This window comes from Lepidochelys kempii, chromosome 9 (genome assembly GCF_965140285.1).
Source record: "Lepidochelys kempii isolate rLepKem1 chromosome 9, rLepKem1.hap1, whole genome shotgun sequence".
NCBI lineage: Eukaryota > Metazoa > Chordata > Testudines > Cheloniidae > Lepidochelys > Lepidochelys kempii.
The window spans coordinates 75,730,885-75,751,044 of record NC_136388.1 but is presented as its reverse complement, the minus strand read 5'-3'; the positions used below and the strand labels follow the sequence as shown (position 1 = coordinate 75,751,044).

At 42.2% G+C, this 20,160-nt stretch overlaps 1 protein-coding gene and 1 long non-coding RNA gene across 6 annotated transcripts in view; one reads left to right on the top strand and one right to left on the bottom strand.

Annotated features, from left to right (window-relative positions):
• The window catches only part of BRWD3 (bromodomain and WD repeat domain containing 3), an 88,516-nt gene extending 70,994 nt beyond the window's left edge, over positions 1–17,522 (bottom strand). For 2 of the 4 annotated variants that reach the window (XM_073360928.2, XM_073360930.2), the window contains exons 1-6: positions 17,398–17,522; positions 17,257–17,315; positions 17,081–17,110; positions 16,724–16,783; positions 8,019–8,169; positions 4,784–4,882 (exon numbers count right to left, since the gene is read on the bottom strand). In XM_073360928.2, the coding sequence (XP_073217029.1) occupies positions 4,784–4,882; positions 8,019–8,169; positions 16,724–16,783; positions 17,081–17,110; positions 17,257–17,315; positions 17,398–17,434 (436 nt within the window). In that variant the 5' untranslated portion in view covers positions 17,435–17,522. Of the gene's footprint in view, positions 1–4,783; positions 4,883–8,018; positions 8,170–8,821; positions 8,915–16,723; positions 17,111–17,256; positions 17,316–17,397 lie in introns of those variants that run through there. The other 2 variants (XM_073360929.2, XM_073360931.2) reach the window with 2 other exon arrangements.
• Positions 16,532–20,160, top strand: part of LOC140917655 (uncharacterized) — a 31,787-nt gene continuing 28,158 nt past the window's right edge. The window contains exons 1-2 of one of the 2 annotated variants that reach the window (XR_012160942.2): positions 16,532–17,131; positions 17,596–17,735. This is a non-coding gene — a long non-coding RNA (uncharacterized LOC140917655). Of the gene's footprint in view, positions 17,305–17,595; positions 17,736–20,160 lie in introns of both variants that reach the window. The other variant, XR_013636278.1, reaches the window with a different exon arrangement.

The following is a 20,160-nucleotide window of genomic DNA, read 5'->3' as shown; positions in this document are numbered from 1 at the left end:
CCACACATGAGGGGACTGGGCTCTTAATGAGTTGGGGAATAATTGCCTTCAGTACATTATTTGTCTAGTGAAATATTTGCAAAATACTTTTGTGGACTGTGCATATGGCCAAAAAAGGAGCTGAACTTGGCACAGCTACTGTAAGAATAGAGCATTGTAGCCTTTGTAGTCACCGATATGACAAAGTTCTTTTTTTATGGATAGGTAAAATCTTCAGAGTGTCTGATTTTCTCAGAGCATTGTTATGTGGGCAGACTTAAGGTAGTTTGGATACCTTAACAGTGAATTTCCATACATTCAATTGAGTTTCTTGTATATTGATGTTAATCTATGAATTCTCTGGTTTAATTTTTTTTGTACTACTTACAGTGATTATGTAATAATGTTCACCCTTAAATTACTGATCCATACGCTCAACAGTAACTTTTTTTAAGAACAGTTCTAACATGGGACAGAGAAAGGAAGCCTGCCTGCCTCCTTATGTTTGCACGAAGGATGCCTGTCTCCTGCAGGATGTAAGAGGTGCCTAGGAGTAGGTTTGTGCCACCTGAGAGGGCTGTCAGAACTCCCAACCCTCCCTCCACCATAATTCCCACAGGAGCCCTAGAAAGTTCACGGCTCCCTCTCCCAATTTTGATGGCACAAGGGGGGGCCTCAATTTCCCCCTCCTGAAGGGGCAGACTAAAGAGCATTTATATCTATGGGGATGTCCTTATGGAAATTGTTAGTGGGGGAGAGGACATCAGCACAGGTCTCAGAGAGTCAACAAGGAAACTCCACATCTCTGTGGTATAAGCCCCTAGCTGGAGTCTGGCAGCATGATTCCTGTAGCTGGTATATTCCCCAGATACATCCTCCTCCTGTACCAAAGAGTTTCCTAACACACTGTGTGTAGGAGCACACAACTCCACTACATACAGTACTTTTAGTGCATTTCCTCCCCAAGTTCTCCTAGTTGTTGGTTGGTTGGTGGGGGAAAGAAATGATGATCTGTATCATTCCCAGCCTTACCTCACTCCCCACAAATCCCCTGACCTGGAGGGAAAGGATCTAGGCACTGTGCAGCACACACCCTAAGGATGAGGAGATAACCATGACCAGTCCCACAGAAGTAGCATTATATCTGTTAGTAAATTTCTGCATAACTATTGACTTTAGTTAAGTTACTACTGAAGTCAATATTACTCACTGAGGGGAAAATGATACTGGACACTTTTACACCAGCTATTTCTGCCCTTTGCTTATTTATCTATCTTCAAGTGTAAATAATTTGTATGCACAACCACAACAATTTCATAAACAAACCAAACAATTATATGCCAATGTTATTGGAAATTTGACACGTAAAGCAATATTAGGCTTCAGAATTTAACTTATTATTTAAAAGATCTGTGAAGTACCCCAGTTCACTTTGAGCTCTTTAAGCCAGGAATACATGAGTTCACATTTGGAAGGCTCTCTTCTCAAGCATACCCACTAGAATTTTTTTTTTAAATAAAGAGGACATGGAGGGAAAGGGGAATTTGTTAATTTTAAGATGAAATGTTTATTCTGAAGCATCTCTACCTGTCACAGCGGCAGTCAGGAGTTTAACATTTCTGGTTTAAATATTAACCTGCTTGCTTACCAGAATTCAGCCCATTCTACAAAGTATCAGAGTAGCAGCCATATTAGTCTGTATTCGCAAAAAGAAAAGGAGTACTTGTGGCACCTTAGAGACTAACCAATTTATTAGAGCATAAGCTTTCGTGAGCTACAGCTCACTTCATCGGATGCACTGACGAAGTGAGCTGTAGCTCACAAAAGCTGTAGCTCACAAAATAAATTTGTTCGTCTCTAAGGTGCCACAAGTACTCCTTTTCTTTCTACAAAGTATGTAACACTGACACTTATCTTGCCTTCTGAGCAACAAGATTTTTAACTATTAAGAATGGCAGATTACTCAATGAATGCTCTGAATACAGCGCTGTAAGTTTGCTTGGTACTTAATAAACATACAATAAGACATCTTTAAAAACCTTACAACCTATCATACCCAAGACAACCCATTATATATAAGAAGAGACTTCGAACAGTTCAGAAATGGGAGGAGTGGGAATTGTTGTGAAATCATATCCCAAAGTGACCATATAGTTCAACTATAACCAAGTTTCAGGGAGTTTGTTTTTTACATATACCTTGTACACTACATTTCCTGTCTCACCTAACAGCAGTTATGTATACAAATGGAAAGCAGAAAAGACCCTTTAAGCTGTAACCATATCAATATTTATATAATAAATGAAAATGTACATAACAGCTGCTTCTACCATCACAGTTTTATCTTGGTGGGTTCAGAAGTGACAAGAGATGAAGCAGTAAAGATTCAAAGAATTATTAACCATGAAAAACAGAAAACTATTCTGCTCTTTGCCACCATAAAGTCATTTTACAACTGTTATGTCACAGAGGTAACATATAGCTCTTTGACATAATAGCCATGAAGAAAGGCTCGAGTTTGACCTGTTAACTATGATTAACGAATTATAATACAAATTATCCAAAACAAGCCGTATTTTGATTACCTGAATCACCTAATTAAGGTTGTGGTCCAGCAGCCTTTACATATGTATAACTTCTATTTACGTCAATAAGAGTTGTATGGCAATGATTAAGATCAGACCCATTAACCATCCATTAACACAACTGTTGCTTTATCATTACTAGGCTAGTTTAAAAGAACAAATGCAGAGAAGTAACACAAAGCCATAATCCCTTTGTGACCTCTAACTATCAGGGTCACACATGAGTTATTAGCCAACAGAAGGAAAATTTACAAATGTTATACTGTTGCATATTATTTGTCAGGATATTAGAGACACAAGGCAGGTGAGGTGAAATCTTTTATTGGACCAACTTCTGTTGGTGAGAGAGAGCAGCTTTCAAGTTTACACAGAGGTCTTCTTCAAGTGTAAACTCAAAAGCATCTCTCTCTCTCTCTCCCACCAAGAGAAGTTGGTCCAATAAAAGGTATCACCTCACCCACCTTGTCTCATTATTACTACTGTTCTGTCATTCTGTTACTTATATGACACACATCTTGTGCAGAGTAACACTGACTGGGTTTCAGTCACAACTATGATTTCAGGACTCCAATAGCACAGATATAGGTGTGAGGTTTTTTGCAGAAGTGGTGGGTGAAATTCTGTGGCTTGCGTTGTGCAGGAGGTCAGACTAGATGATCATAACGGTCCCTTCTGACCTAAATATCTATGAATCTATGTTGAATCAAGTAATTTGTGTTAGTTTCATTCTCAGCAAATGTTGATTTTAGGAAATGAAGGAGGAAAAAGTTTGGGAGGGAGACCAGAAACACAAAAAATGGATGCGGACAGTAGGAACAAAGAATAAGCATCCTACTATACATGAAGAAGAAAATCAAAATAATCCGAGATGGGAGGGTCCTAGCTTTGGGTAGAGGATAGAGAAACCCACTAAGAAGGTGAAGGGGAAAATTTCCAAAAAGGCTAAGGCAAGGATAGCAGGAAGACAGACAAAAAAGAAAAAACACTCATTTTTTTGGGATATTTTAAATTAACAATAATAATTGGACTGGATGCTAAAGAAACTTAGAAAGTCTTCCCTGTTTCATTTGTCAACTTGCTCTATTTGAAAGAAGTGAGGGTGACAGCAAACAGATTCCTCAGTAGACAACAAAAGTGTGCCTGTGCTCATCTGAAAAATAAAACAATAAAATAACAAAGAAGGTGTGCGCAGAGGGCAGCTGCTTGTCCTCCAGCAAGCCATCAAGATGGTTTATTTGCTGTAACAATGGCTAGTGTAAGTAAGTTTTTTTCAGCACAGACTAAGGTGTGAATGTAAATCCATGTAGTTATATCACAATAAGAGTGTCCAAATTAGGGTTTGTATTGGTATAAGCATTCCTTTTAAATCACTTGGGAAGGTGTTTGTACTAAACCAACAAAAGGAATGTTTATATCAGAATAAAAGCATCTTCACGGAGGGCTGGGGGGGAGATATACCAACATAACTATAGCCATATACCTTATAAAGCACTCCCATGTAGAAAAGGGCTTAAACAGTTCAATACCTACATGTCTTATAGTTATGGTGGGAACCACCAGTTGATGCTATTATACATAGTCTTACAAGTTATTTTTCCTTAACGTGTGCACTGTTCAGTCTGACACAATGCTTGGATTCTTAGTTTTGTGATTCAGCTTCTTTTTGAGGGAGCTGTGACAAGCAGTTTGCTCTGTCTTAATCTGTCTAATCAATCCTTGAGGCAGAAGTGTTCCCCGAGAACCAGGCACTGGTGTTTTGGCTGAGATTCCTGGAAGAAGGAATTGCCTGTATGTGGTTTCTGACCAACTCTGTTCAAAGGACTGGCATATATAGGTTAAACAAACAAGAACATATCCAGATTTCATATCACTGATTTCTCCTCCAAAGGGATGCTGACAAGTCAGGCTCTGATATCCACCACCAGTTGGCAGAGGGACAACAATATAATTTATGTATATACAGGCATGCGCGCACACAGATTTAAAAATTAGGAAGCAAGAGAGCAAAGAGACTGATGGAAAGAGACTGATGGAAGAAGCAAAACACTTGTAGAATAAATTAAAAGCTTTTGGGATGAGTTCATCTTGAAACTCATCAAAAAATGTAAATGAAAACCTAAAGTAGCGTCTGGATTAATAACAAAAGTTTCAACTGAAAATGCTAATAAAGATACGAATAAAATCCAAAACACTTTATATTTTAATGGGATATTACTTACCCACATTTGGTGGCTTCCCATAATTTACAGGTAGTTCGGGAGGTCGGCCTCTGTGAAGAGCTGCAAATGCAGATCCCTTCCATAGCGTATGCCTGCAGTCTAGATCAATGAAATTAACAGTTGATCAAAAATAAAAAAATAAAAAAGAGCTGCAGAGGTGGGTTCTGTATCCAATTGACCTATTTGTCCAAATACTGGTAACACCACAAACTCATCCCCTGACTTCCTAGTATGGCCTGGCTACAGGGAATCACAGATTTCTTAAAATGCAGCTGAATCATTTTAAAGAGTCAGGTTTCAGACAAATTAATGATGATGAAACTCTGCTTTGTATTTACTACGTGATAAAGTCTGAGAAACATTTTCAAATTCTCTCTTTATTTACTTGGCTTCTCAGGTTTAGAAAGTCTAAATTTGATGGCAGGGGGAAACTGTGAGAGAGTCAGAGTAAATGTAATTACTAGTGTAAAAACAACATTTCATAAACTTCACATGAGGAAGGAACACTAAAAAAGTAAATCTCAACTTTTCATCTTAATTTGCATTAAGAAAGTCCCAGTGTATTACACATTTGGAAGACAGTACACACAAATACTTTCGACTTGGAATGGGGGTGGGTAAGATTTTTGTTTTAATAAATCTGGTTTCCTTCAATTGGTGGCAATATGCTTTCCACATTCTCTCTTTTAAAACATTGTTTTTAAAATTAAGGCCATTTTCTTTTAAGGTTCTCCAGCTACTTTGCTGCCAGTTGGCCTCAAGACAGCCTTCCCTCTAATGGAAACAATAGTGCATTTTCTGAGCCTGCTCAACAAAGTGCCTCGGAAACCAGAGCTGGGCATTTTCCATTAGTGGCCATCTGGAAGGACAGAACTGAGCTTCTATGATGAGGAAGGGCTGTGGAGCAGAAGACTAATGCCCCTGACGGATGGACTCATGCATCACCATTGAATCCATGAACACGGAGTATCCAAATCCAGGCAGAACCCTGATGGAATATTTAAGTACAACCCAAATTCTATCATAGCTTTCTCTTATTGTAATAATTATATATAGAAGTGCACCTTAAGCTTTCTAGAACAAAGGTGTGAGCTCTCTATTTGCGGTCACTATCTAGACTACTCAAGTGCAACTTTAAAAGATCCATAAACTGTCATTCTGGAAAGAACTACTACTTCTTAGAACAAAGATATTGTTTACCCATCAAGTGGCACAAGGCCAATATACTTTCTCTATACAGAAAGTCAAATACATGGAAGAAATTTCCCTGTAATAAACGAATTCATCACATTGCTCTTCAAGTTATCCTGTATCTCTGACTGACTCATCTGAGCTCTGCCCAGTAATCATCTGCCCTGGGATTTATTCTAACACTGAAACTGGAACAGGGGTTTGTTTGTTTAATCATTCTTCTCCCTAGAAGTATGGAATTTCTCCACCACATTACACCTGCCAAGGGCGCATGTCAGGCAAGATTAAGCCCTGGTCTTGTGGCAGCTTTTTTTTACTGAAAAATGGCATCATTTTAAAGTGATATCCCATGGTTTAGCAGAGCTACCCTCAGGCACAACATCCGAATGAGAGAAGAGACTCCCAGCGGGACCCAGAACTCACTTGTAGCCATGAAAGGAACAGATACAGCTCTTCCAGTTTTATGACATTTTTAGATATGAAAAAAGGTATTACATGTTATTTTTACAGCGGTCTTACATTTATTCATTTTTCTCCTTCTAAGTGTTGCACAGTTACATTCAAAGTAATGACAGGTTTCAGAGTAACAGCCGTGTTAGTCTGTATTCGCAAAAAGAAAAGGAGTACTTGTGGCACCTGAGAGACTAACAAATTTATTTGAGCATAAGCTTTCGTGAGCTGTAGCCACAAGTATTCAAAGTAATGTATCTAGTAATGTACATTCAACTGTCTCAATAACATCTTTTAAAATAACTGAATATTTCTAAAATAATTTTTCTGTACCACATATGCATAGACAGAATAAAAGCTGGTGTGGTATAAAGGTTTTATGGACACTTGCTTGGGATAACCTGCGTAGTGCTGAGTGGCAACGTGTATCCTCTCCTAAGGAAAGCTCTCTCACAGGTTATTGTATGTTGAACTATAGTACCTTAAATTTACAAGAGATAAGACTGCTAGTAGGGTATCCTCTGTGAAAGTCCCGCAACTTTGGAGTTTTCTCCCCCTTGATCTGAAGTAGTTCAAATCTGCTGACCTTTACGGTATAATGCAAAGCTCATCTTTTTAAAAAAAGACTTTGAAGGAGTAGGAAGGAGGAGGGATGGTTGGTATGATGGAAAAATAAGGGGGTGGGTGGGGAGTGGGTTGTTGTTAACAGTTTGACTGATTATTTCTAATATATGGTGGGGTTTAGAAGCTGAATTTATGGTTTTGGTTTTTTCATTTCATATTAAAGTAACCTAGAGTCTGGGATATAATTAACACATTGCTTGCAACATCTCAAGACTCCCATTCTTCAGGATGACAATAGCTGATGGCTTACAGGCAAAGCAGTGGCCCTTATGTCCAGTTTGGATGTTGCACACATCACTCTTCTACACCTCCTATCAACTTCAGGCTATGTCTACACTACAGACCCTACAATGGCACAGCTGTACTGCTGCAGCTGCACTGCTATAAGATCTCCCATATAAAAGTCGCTCTACACCAACATAGTGCTGTCTACACTGGCGCTTTTGTTGGTGAAACTTTTGTCGATCAGGAGGGTCATTTTTTCACATCCCTAACCGACAAAAGTGCTACTGTAGACATAGCCTCAGGCCAGTGCCACTTTTGCCGGTGCTGTTTAGGGGCAATGGTTTTTTTGCAATATTGTACTGGCAGAACTCCAAGTGTAAACACAGCTAAATTGGTATAAAAAGGACAGCTTTTCCCAGGACAGCTTATTTCATTTCTAGAACCAATATAAGCCTCATCAGCAACTGCACTTTTTCGCCAGTATAAGCTGCACCTATGCTTGGAGGGTTTGCCATTACAGCTATACCAGCAAACCTTTTCTAGTGTAATCCTGGCCTTAGAGAAGGCCAAACTTTCTCCTAGTGGTTGTGTTTTAGCAATTCTGTAACTAGAACGTAGAAACTGACCATAGAAAGTAGCATGAGGAGTGCTCATACAAGTATGCAAATGCCTCAGACCACCAAACTTAGAAGATACTTTGCATTAAATATTAATCTTTCTTGATTATGTGGACTTCAAATCTTACCTTTTGCTGCCCTTAGCAAAGATTGCCGTCCCACGCCTAGTAAAGTCTGCACTCCAAGAACACTCTGTGGGATCTCTTTGTCTAAGAGGGGTCCAATTCTCTCACAGATTTTCAGAAGATAGTCTGGAGGGATGTGTGCATTGGCTGCCACCTAAACACATGAAACACCACACGCCATTTTTATTTTTCCTAAAATTGGAGGTAGGGGTAGAAAAAAATCTTCTCTTCATCTGAGCTTTTTTCATTTAGTATTTTATTTATTCAGTTCATATTTAAATATCTAAGTACACAGACAAGCAAGAACAATTTTTGTTAAAACTCAATATGAATTACACCCAGTATATCTAAAAGAATCCTGTAAATACCTTGGACGTTAAGAAAATTGACCAGTAAGGTTATGCCACTAGCCAACTCAATAGCTTATATTATAGTTTCAAGTATTACATGTTGATTTTGAAATTCTGAAAGCCAGAGAGGAAGAAACAAAAATCCCTCAAACCTCAGTGTTTTCAATGGAGTACTTTGAGTAAGCAGAGTGCAGTTTGGGGAACCATTTTCTATTTCACCACACCAGTTTATTCTTTTCACACAAAGTATCTATTACTCAGATAAAAAACGATGGCCTTCCTCACTTGACAGACATTTTAACCCCATACTGTTGTTACAAACACGTTCCATTTAAAACCTAAACAATAGGGGGTGTGGAAAAACCTGGAAACATTACAATAGCTGCAAGGTCTGTCTGCTCAGTTTTTAGCTGTTGTGAATGGGTCCCATTAAGACCTGACATTAACTGAACTTACTCCATAGCCATGGGGTGTAAGATTCAAGTCTCCCATCATAAGAAAATGGTCTGCATTCTTCTTCAGTATTGCCCTTTCCTAGATAAAGATAGCCTATTTCCCAATACAAAAACAAACAAACAGCTTCTTCATTAGCCACTATGAATAGCAAGCAAGTAGCATCTGGCCATCTGAAATTTCCAAACCAGTCTTACTTTTGCTATTTCTAATAAATGGCATTTAAAATTCAGTGTTAAGATTTTCAGTTGAAATTGTTCTTCCAACACAGAATACTCAAAAAGAAAAGGAGTACTTGTGGCACCTTAGAGACTAACCAATTTCTTTGAGCATAAGCTTTCGTGAGCTACAGCTCACTTCATCGGATGCATACCGTGGAAAGTGTAGAAGATCTTTTTATATACACACAAAGCATGAAAAAATACCGCCTCCCACCCCACTCTCCTGCTGGTAATAGCTTATCTAAAGTGATCGCTCTCCTTACAATGTGCATGATAATCAAGTTGGGCCATTTCCAGCACAAATCCAGGTTCTCTCACCCCCCCCCCCCACACACACACACACAAACAGAATACTCAGTTGCTTCTACCTCCTTTTTATGGTCAACATCAAGAGGACAGCCATAATTACATACTGCAGATCTGAAAACTAGAAAATAGCTATTAATGATACAATGTATCTTACACTCTGAGTACCCTTCCCAGGCCTGAAGAGGAGCTCTGTGTAAGCTTCTCTCTTTCACCAACAGAAGTCAGTCTAATAAAAGATATCACTTCACCCACCTCATCTCACTAATATCCTGGGACCAAATAACACTGCAAGCATATATTGGTTATATCCCACATGCTCTGATGCCATGAAGAAATTTTCATCAGCTAAAATGAATCTACGGAAGAAGAGCTCTGTGTAACCTCGAAAGCTTGTCTCTCACACCAAAAGAAGTCAAGCCAATAAAAGGTATTACCTTACCCACCTTGTCCCACTATATTGTAATCTGTCTCTTCATTTCACCAAACAGCAGGCCTAACTACTTATTATTAAAGTAGAGCCAGACATTCTGGCATTGCATCCATTGCAAAGAAACGATATGCACACACACAGCACTCGCATTCCAACCTGGGTAGTTTGTCAGGTGGATTATTATGACATTAGGATTCCAAATGGTCAATAGCAGTGGTATTATCCTGGCACAACATGATGAGTCACATCGTCTACAATACACTTCCATGAGTAACATCAATTAGCATATGAAAAAGGAGGATTTTCTAAATACAACCCTATACTTGACAAAAAGCAACTAAAATGCTTCTCATTCAACTATGAGAGGGATCAGAGAATCAGGCCCTTCAGTGCCACTTGAGCAACCACTGCTTCTCAAAAGGGAAAGTAGCAATAATTCCAGTAATGTTGAGCTCTGCCAAAGATTCTAGAATTAATAGCAAGATGAGGCTTATGGAAGAGGTCATCAGTATAGCCACACCCAATACACTGAAGGACTTAAAGAGCAAACAGAACTGATTAAAGTGAATTGGTCACTTCATAAGCAGCCAACATAAAGAACACTGCGTGAATGTAATATGACCATGATTGCCCAAAAACTAGTCACAAACAAGTTGCTGCAAGCAATGCAGAAGAGCCGCTGGAACCAATGCTAGAAGGGAGCTTCAACTATCAAGAGTATATTGTTCTGTTAAGGATCACCATAATACAGTTAAGTCAAAAGTGACTAAATTCTTAACATTGCTCACTGTCTGTGAAAGAGGCCCCTCAATAAATGGGAAACAAAGAAAATGAGTCTTCATGACAGCTTCTATATCCACAAGCAAGACTTCTTGCTTCCCAGAGATGGAGAGTAGATAGCTCCAACATATCCGTCTGGCAAACTCATTCAGATTAGCGAGTGACTTTGCGGAGTTATGGTGCAGGAACTAATAACTTGCATATCATTAGCATATTAATCAGATCCCACTTTCTTCTTTGAAGTGATCTCACCAGTCTCATATGTATTTAATACAGGAGAGAGCATAGCATCTTGAGAGACCTTGCATACCAAATTCCTTGTGGATAGACAGTTGTCATCAACGATAGATCTCTCCCGTCTAGATATGACTTTCGCCCAAACCCAATTTCCCTCAGCTGCTAAAGCAACAACCAACGGTCAACCGTATCAAAAAGCAACCAAGTCCAGAAGGACCAAAATAGCTAACTGACTGTTATATAAGGTAAGCAGGAAGTTACTGAAGACCCTGATGAGTGGAGTTTCAACTCAAAAGGAAGTTCAGAATCTGGAACACACCCAGGATGTCACTGATGTCCAAATATACCTGTGGCTGTAAAGCCACCATCCACTCAACCACCTTCTCTAAAAATAAAAGGTTTGAGAATGGGTTGCAAGCTCCCTATTATCAAGCAATGTTGTTTGTTTGAGATGAGCTGACTTATGTACAAGGATTTCCAATACCCTTCTCCCTTGCTAGGATTGGCATTGACGATGTCTATCAATAATGGCCCCACAATCTCACAGCTAGTTTTAAGTAACTTAAATAGACAAGGTAAGAACTTGGGACCCAGTCCTACAATCTGTTCCATACTGGCAGAGCCTTTCATTGGTATGAAGTCCCACTGAATTAAATGCCTACGTAGATCAGATTGCAGGATCAGTACCCAAAACCAGTTGCTCTCAGGGAACCCAGGAAACCATGTACACATCTTCAGCAAACAGATCAAGATAGGCCTAACCAAATAAGACAGCACATCAGAAACCAGGACACAGCCAATCCATTTTAAATGCAATGAACAAAACCTGTAAAAGTAGCCAGCTAGAGGCATTACTGATGAGGTAAGCCAGATGGGATAATTAGCCTGCACAACAACCAAGCAGGTGTATTCACTAGATCTCCCCCCCACACACAACCAAATTTCAAATTATTGATTGTCAATGAACTCTAAGCACTTTGAGTGTTTCTGAAGGCTAGTGTGGACACAGGCTGTAACAAACACATGGAGAGCATCCACATTAGCTTTTACAAACACACCAGAGGTAGCTCAAACATTCATTGGCTATCAATAGACCAAGGTTAAAAAAAAAAAAGTCTAGTGAAGGCAAGCCTTTAGAGTGGGGTAGTCAATTATTTTTTGTCAAGGTCCAAATTTCTTGGTCAAGGCATAGTCAAGGTCCACACTCCAGAGGAAAGAAAAAAGCCCACAACACTAATTATAAGTAAATAAAAAGATTTTGGGGTTGGTTTAAAAGCATCTGGTGGTCCAGATTTGGCCCACAGGCCGCCTATTGACTACCCCTGATAGAGTTCACGAAGTTGATCGTATTGCATATGCAAGCAGATGCACAGCATTAGTCACAGCACTTGTGTAAAAGTGTCCAAAATTGTTGTTCCCCCATCCCCCTCATCTTTTCAATGAAGAGTAATACACATACAAACGTGGCCAGAAATCTCTACAGTTTTTGTTCAGCAAGTATGTTTAAAATTCTTACTTGCCCTTAAACACATTTTAAATGACTCTTCTTATGCCCCATATTATCTGACTTTTAAGTACAAGACCAGGTCCAAACAGAATAGAAATACAGAGAAAACTTCACAGAAATTCAGAAGATTCTGGATATAAACACACAAGTCTGAGCAGACTGGAGGCAAGAATTAATAGAGTTCTCTTACCCCTGTTAATTATATTCTCATTGTTAATTGTACAGAATCAGAGGGCAACTTTTTTTCTAAAATTTAATAAAGAAAACCCTGTTTTTAAAATGTACTTTTAAAAATTGCTTACGGCTACAATTAAAAACAAAATTATAAATAGAGGAAAAGTCTACAAAGCAGGTTTTTAGTTATATTCCTGGTCACTTCCCAAAAGCCAAATATTTAGTCAAACTGTATAAAACAGTGAGTTTGTTAAAACCTGTTGAATTCAAGCTCCTGACTATCATTTAGGACAAAAGCTTCTTTTGTGAAAGATTTAAAACAACCCTTCTCTATTCAAATGAGGGACAAGATCTCTAGAGAATCCTGCAGCAAGAACAGGGAAATCAAGACTTGATACTCTTTAAGATTTAGAAAAGATGTGGAAAAAGAAAGAAAAAAAATAAAGGAGGCCACTCTTTATACACCATAGGAACAAGCAAAAATAAAAGTTCTTCCTTGGCAATTCACCTGCCTTCTCTATGTTGTCAATATTGGCATCAGCATGAAGGAGCAGTGATGCTGCATCCTTTTAAAAAGAGATTTTTAATTCAATGTGTAAATGATTGGTAAGGAGTGATAACTGCGTCTTCAAGATCCCCAGTTATATTTCCAAGAAAGACTATTAAAATGAATTTCATCATGACCTGGGCACCTCATGATGGTGGCACTGTTCTGCACAATATCTTCAAATGTCTTACTCCCCTGCAGAATACTTGAGGCCAGACAAGTAGTCCAAATATACATAGTCACATACATTCAAGAATCCAGACATCAAGTATATCAAACCCTGAATGATGAGGGCTGGAGAAAAGCCATTCCTCCAACATCCTCAGGTCAGATAAAGCTTTATTCTGGGAATTAATAGAAAAGGCTAGCAGGAAAGAAAATGAACAACATGAAGGCAGCCATAACAGAGAGCTACAAACACACAATATTTAATTTATACTCCTTTACTCTACTGTAACCCACCTTAACTAGTTACGTAATATTAACATAAAATGCAAATGAGGGAAATTTCCTGCCTGTTTTTAAGTCCGAAAGCAAAACCTTTTATCTATTAAAATATAGAAATCACAACCACTTCCAAACAATTCAGAAACCTTGTTTTTTCTCAGCTTTTTTTCCCCCACCTGATTTTTATTGTCTTCATTTTACTGGTACAAGATTAAAGTTTTAAAGAATTTTATGTGGCCTCAAATGCCATTAGATGAACAAACAAGGTAATCTAGAGGTGCCCCAAAGTACTCCAGAAAGCGTGGATGAATTTAATAATATAAAGAACAAAAGTGCAAAGATTAATGCTACTGTTGAAGCAAACGCCATATTTGCCTGAAATCAGATTCGGCCTCCCCTACTGTTAGAGTTCATCTCAGGTGACAGATATAATCACAGAGCAAACATGAAATAACCTAGCAGCCAGATATTGGGTTCCCCAGAAAAAAATATTGCACTGAGGTTTTATTCACCACAGTACTTACTCCCTTTCTTTCAGTTTAAATATCAGGCCAGGCTACCATCTGACAGAGGTTAGATGGAGTATTATAGTCTCTTTCAACTCTCCATAAGCTTAGGGAAAAGAAAAGCCACGAGGTATGGATGCTGTAAGTCCCCTCTAAGGCAGACTTCCCATTTTTTAGTTTAACTTAAAAGTTACTGTTCTAGGGGACACTACCGCATGAAAAACTTATTATTCAGTCAATAAAAATGTAGTAAAGTTTGAGCAATACCATGTCACCCTTCCACATGATCATTATAATTTGTGGGGTTGGAAGGGAAACAGGTACTTATCTTCAGTTTCTGATAGACAGGCAGGGCAAGTCAAGATCATACACATGCCAAATATGGGTGTTGTGAAAATTAATAATAATGATTTAACATAATTCTGAACTGCAAAGTCATATATTGGTGCCAAGCTTTATTGTATGTAACTCCTGGTAACTTTAAAAGTGCATGGGGGAGGGGCACTTGTACCCTCCAAAAACAATGAAAACCAACTCATTTCTTCCAGTCTTTGCTGCTTCCATACAGAACCACCACAACTGCATGTACCGTCCGCAGGAATTGCAGATGCCCGCAACCTCTGAAAATTAGACTTTGAGAGTCTCCAGGGGCTGAAAGCCCAAGTACTTCATCTGCAGTCAACAGGAGCTTCAGGTGCCACCCCCTCTGAAGATCAGGCCCAGAGAGTCTCCAGGGGCCTAAAGGCCACATGTAGCTTCATTGCAGAGGGGAGCCAACATCTCTAGAGGGAACGAGTCACTTGCTCTGATTTCCTTGTGTCTCTGCACATGGAATCTCTGGATTTGATAACTATAATATGAAACATTTCATATTTTTACTACATATTCCTGAAACATTTAAGTGACCTTGTACAGGATTTATTGTTTAAATAAGGCAGTCAATTACATCAGTGTGGTGTGATGGATTGAAAATAGGCCAGAGCCAGGAACCCTTGAATCATAATACTGTCTCTGTCCAGGTTTCAGAGTAACAGCCGTGTTAGTCTGTATTTGCAAAAAGAAAAGGAGTACTTGTGGCACCTTAGAGACTAACCAATTTCTTTGAGCATAAGCTTTCGTGAGCTACAGCTCACTTCATCGGATGCATACCGTGGAAACTGCAGCAGACTTTATATACACACAGAGAATATGAAACAATACCTCCTCCCACCCCACCGTCCTGCTGGTAATAGCTTATCTAAAGTGATCATCAGGTTGGGCCATTTCCAGCACAAATCCAGGTTTTCTCACCCTCCACCCCCCCCACACAAATTCACTCTCCTTTTGGGAGGGGGGTGAGGGGGTGAGAGAACCTGGATTTGTGCAGGAAATGGCCCAACTTGATTATCATGCACATTGTGTAAAGAGTTGTCACTTTGGATGGGCTATCACCAGCAGGAGAGTGAATTTGTGTGGGGGAGTGGAGGGTGAGAAAACCTGGATTTGTGCTGGAAATGGCCCAACCTGATGATCACTTTAGATAAGCTATTACCAGCAGGACAGTGGGGTGGGAGGAGGTATTGTTTCATATTCTCTGTGTGTATATAAAGTCTGCTGCAGTTTCCACGGTATGCATCCGATGAAGTGAGCTGTAGCTCACGAAAGCTTATGCTCAAATAAATTGGTTAGTCTCTAAGGTGCCACAAGTACTCCTTTTCTTTTTGTCTCTGTCCAGTGACTTCCTGTGTGTCACTTAAACAACTAACCTGCCTTTAGTTCCCCTCTTGAAAACTGCAGATGCTTTGTGTTACTTCACAGGGGACATTCTGAGGTTGTTAAAAAGCTATTGCAGTATCTTATGTTGTAAACTTTCTTTACCTTACCAGTAACATTGGATTTCAGGGAAGTTCTTTCAGTTCTAATAATCTATTTTCTTGTTACTATATTTTGGTTACATTTAGCATTTCCTCTCATCTGGGACAAGAGCAATCAATGCAGAGTGTCATTTGTTTGTGGATGGTTTCACATACAAGACATTTAGTGTTGGCTGTGAAGGCTGGGTTTCCAGCACTGCAGGACAATGTTTACTTGTTTTTAATGGTGGGGGGAGAAGAAAAGGGGGAAACTATTTACATTGAATTGTTTTTTAAAAGTGGAAATATCACTGGAGTTGGTAGGTTTGCTAAAAGGTTTGTTTAGACCCCATTTAAAGGTGACAGCACCTCAGCGCTTTGAAATCCTAGAAGGCCAAAGAAGCGTTGCTGGTATTGTCACCATCAATGACAAGGGGCCCACAGCTCACAGGATTATTACTCAGCCGCAGTAAGTAACCCTTGGACTCCAGCTGTCCCCCTGGCTGCCCCCCAGCCTCTCACTGTGCCAGGGCCATGGTGTCCTCCCCGCCCCCCAATGCAGAAACACTGGCCCTCTCCTCAGTTCCCGTATTTTGGAGCTGCAGCCAATCAGAAGGCAGCTTCCATTCCCACACACGGAACTACAGCTTGTTAAGCGTTGTGCCATTCGCCAGCCCCCCTCCCCCCGCCAGCTCCTTCTCGTGCCCTCAGATAACCCTCCACAACAGGCACCTCGCTCGCAGCCCCCCGCACACACGCGCCGGGGGCAGTAACTCCCCCCACGCTCCCCACCCCCAGCGAGGCGGCCGCCCCTCCCCACCCCACCCCACCCCGGGGCTCAGCGCTCACCCCACGGTGGGGAGCGGCGGCCGGGTGGGGGAACTTACGGGGAAGTTGGAGCGAAACTTCACTCACCAGATCCTCGAAGCTGCGCCGGTGCTCCTTGCCCTGCCAGTCCAGGCGGCGGGGGATCAGCTGCGGCGGGGGAGGGGGCAGTCAGCGCAGGCACGGCCTCTCCCGCACCTCCCCCAGCCCCGGTCCCAGCCCGCCCGGCCCCGGTGCCCCAGCCGCTCCACGGCCCGGCCCCAGGCGGGGATGATCCTTACCCCGCTCCGAGGCCCTGCCCACCCCCGCACAGGCAGCACCCGGAGTGGCGCCCGCCGCAGGGCAACCCCCGAGCCGTCCCCGCTGCTGCCCGAAGCGTCCCCGAGAGCCGCAGGGGGCCCCGCTGCGGGGCCGGGCGACTCCCACCTGCCCGCCCGTAGCCCCTACCTGGTGCGCCTCCAGCTCCTCCACCAGCACCTGGGGAGAGACACAAAGGACGTGAGTCCGGTGTGGCGACAGGAAAACCTCCCTCTCGGCACCGCCGCCCCAGCCGCCCAACCCCGTCCCCCCGCTGGCCCTGGCGGCGGGGCCGGCCCGGCCGGAGCCCCGCGCTGGCCGCTCACCTGGGCGGATTTCCTGCAGGGTCCGGACTGCAGGAAGCGGGCGATCAGGTAGTAGAGCTCTGCGGAGAAGAAGGGGACGCGGTTACAAGGAGGACACCCGGCAGGGAGCGCCGCCCGCCTCCCCCCGCCAGCGATACCCACCGGCTTCCAGCTGGGTCGGGGCGGCCGCTGTCGCCATCCTCCTCCAGAGGCCCGAGGGGGGGACAGGGGCGGATCGTACCCGGGGGGAGCCGCTCCTACTGCGGCCGATCCCCCATGGAGCGGCTCCGGTGTGTGTCCGTCGCGCTCGTCGCTGTCTCGCTCGCTCTCGGGTTCATTGCATCTCGTTTCGCCCCATAGATATCCCGGCCCCAGGCAGCCGCCGAGCAGGGTGCAGCGCCGCCGCCCACCACTCGGGGGCGGCCGCCCAGGCAGGGGAAAGCCCAAACGGAAGGAAGGACGGACGGACTCGGAGGACGTGCCTGGACAGAGACGCTCTGGTAAGAGTCTTCCGGAAACTCGGTGATGCCGCGGCCCTATGCGGCTTCCGGGTCTGCGTCCTGCGCGCTGTGACTCGATCCCTCCCCCGCGGGGGGCGGTGCTGAGGCCCGGCATTGTCACCCCTGGCACACAGCGCCTCCTGCGCGCTGGCTGATGCATTGCCCGGACGGCCGTCCTCGCGCCGCGCCGCGCCTCCTCGACCGCGCCCAGCGGGAGCTCGGGCTGAGCCGGCCCCAGCGCAGCCTGACCGAGCCGCCGGGTTCGGAATCCTGGGGCCGGCTGCACCCGGCGGAGGCCTTCGGCTAGGGCAGGGCTTTAAGGCTAGAGGCGGTGCCTGCCCACTGGGGGCTCTAAGCAGGACCATCCTCCTCTAAACACAGGCTTTAAGGCCAGAAGGGGCCATCGTGTTCATCTGTCTGCCGCACGCCCATAACCTCTGGCTGATTTCAAGTTACAGAGACTCCACCATTTGTTCTCGTGGAGTCCGGCCAGTGACCTAATTGTATCATTTCCCGGGCCGCACAATCCGCCCACACAGCACTTATGTACACGTGTTAAAATGCCCACATTAACTAAGATGAATGGTATTTTGGGGAGTTGTACTAAATCGGGGGGGCCCTGAGCTGCCTGGGCCCTAAGCAACTGTTTAATCCGCTTATGCCTAATGTTATGACTGCTTCAGTTAAAGGAGCCTTCCATTTGGATCTGCATGTCTTTCCCCATGGTTAAAATACAGTGTTTTGCCAGGAAATGACCTTTACGCATTCTTAAAACGTAAAAGTGTGTAAGTTCAGTTGTCCCTTTTTGAGCTATGTTTACACATCTATATGAATACCTGTTTATCTCTAAGCATTTTACAAAGTATGTATAATATTTTAAGCACCTCTAGGATAAGAGGCAGGTATTTCAAGCACTGGGGTACAGATGAAGTGTGATTACAGAAGTACATTACAATCCTGCTGCCCACACAAGGAAGTAGTTAGAAAGAGTACGGCCAAGAACAGACGTGACTCAGCCCTTAACATATAAGACTGAAATTCATGAGATTCAATTATTGTTCTACTTTACTACTGTGTGAATTAGAGGTGGAAAAAAGTATTAGGTCATCTAGTCTAGCCAACCTGAAAAGAGGTAAAGCTTAGCTGCAGTGGTAACAGGAGTCCAAAGTAATAGGGATTCCTTTTATGGGTGTGATGCCTGTTTTTGTATGTAGCTGTATTGGTCCCAAGATATGAGAGAGACAAGATGGGTGAGGTAATAGCATTTATTGGACCAACTTCTGTTTTCAACGAGAGACAAGTTTTTGAGCTTACACACTTGTCTCTCTTGCCAACAGAAGTTGGTCCAATAAAAGATATTATCTCACCCACCTTGTCATGATTATTTTTGTTGTTTGACTGGTTACCAACTAGTTGCTACTGATAAACAGGGCTTTGAAGACAATGTCTGATCATTTGATAGCATGAATACAGCAGCCATTTGGAAATAAGCATTAATTTAAAAAAATAGTGTGCACTGTTCATGATTCAGAGTTTTCTTAAACTAAGATGCACAACAATGTGCATGTTAGTGTTTTCTAATGACAATATAAAGAACTTAGACCTATAAATAATACCACAATATGTTTGTAGTGATATACTATCTTCTATAACTGTTAAATAAAGGTATTCAAGCCAAAATGTTCAAATTTGGAAGCCTAAGGATAGGTACCTAAATAAATGGTCTGATCGTCAAAGGTGCTGAGCACTCATTCCTCCCATTGGAGTAAATAGGACCTGGACCTGCAAGTCTTCAGCAGTTCTGAAGTTCAGACCAGCCTCAGTCCTGCAGTCGGATCAGTGTGGGCCAACCCCTGAAGTCAGTGAGATTCCATGTAGGTGCCAGGGTCCACCGACCCTCATCCAGTTCCAGAATCAGGGCCACAGTTAGGCTATCTTTAGTCACTCAAGTAAAAATAATTTGCCATCAGAGTTCAAGAAAACAGACATTACTGTTAAATTGCATTTTTTTTAAAAAAGGCTCGCAACCTTCTGAGGAAGAAGGGTACAGTAGCAACCAACTTAGAGATCCTCAAGGACAGCAGATAATTTCTCATAGGAAACATGGCTTGGCAAAGCTTCAGAAAATGACTTTGCCATACCAAAAGATGTCAAAACCTGATAGCTTTATATTTTTATGGGGTTGCCAAAATGTATCGTTCTGTCAGATAAAATGACAGCTGTTCACTACAGATCCTCTATATTTTTGTGGGAACATCTCCATAGTCCTACCTTCTCTTTACTTGTTTCTTGATGAGTAAGTCAATAACCTTTTAATTCTTTATTTTGAAGTTGTATTTTGACATATTTGGCATTCTGTAGCAGTACTTGTTAAACAATGCTTTGAATGGCTGCTTTGACATTAGAGAAGTTGCCATCCAAGAAA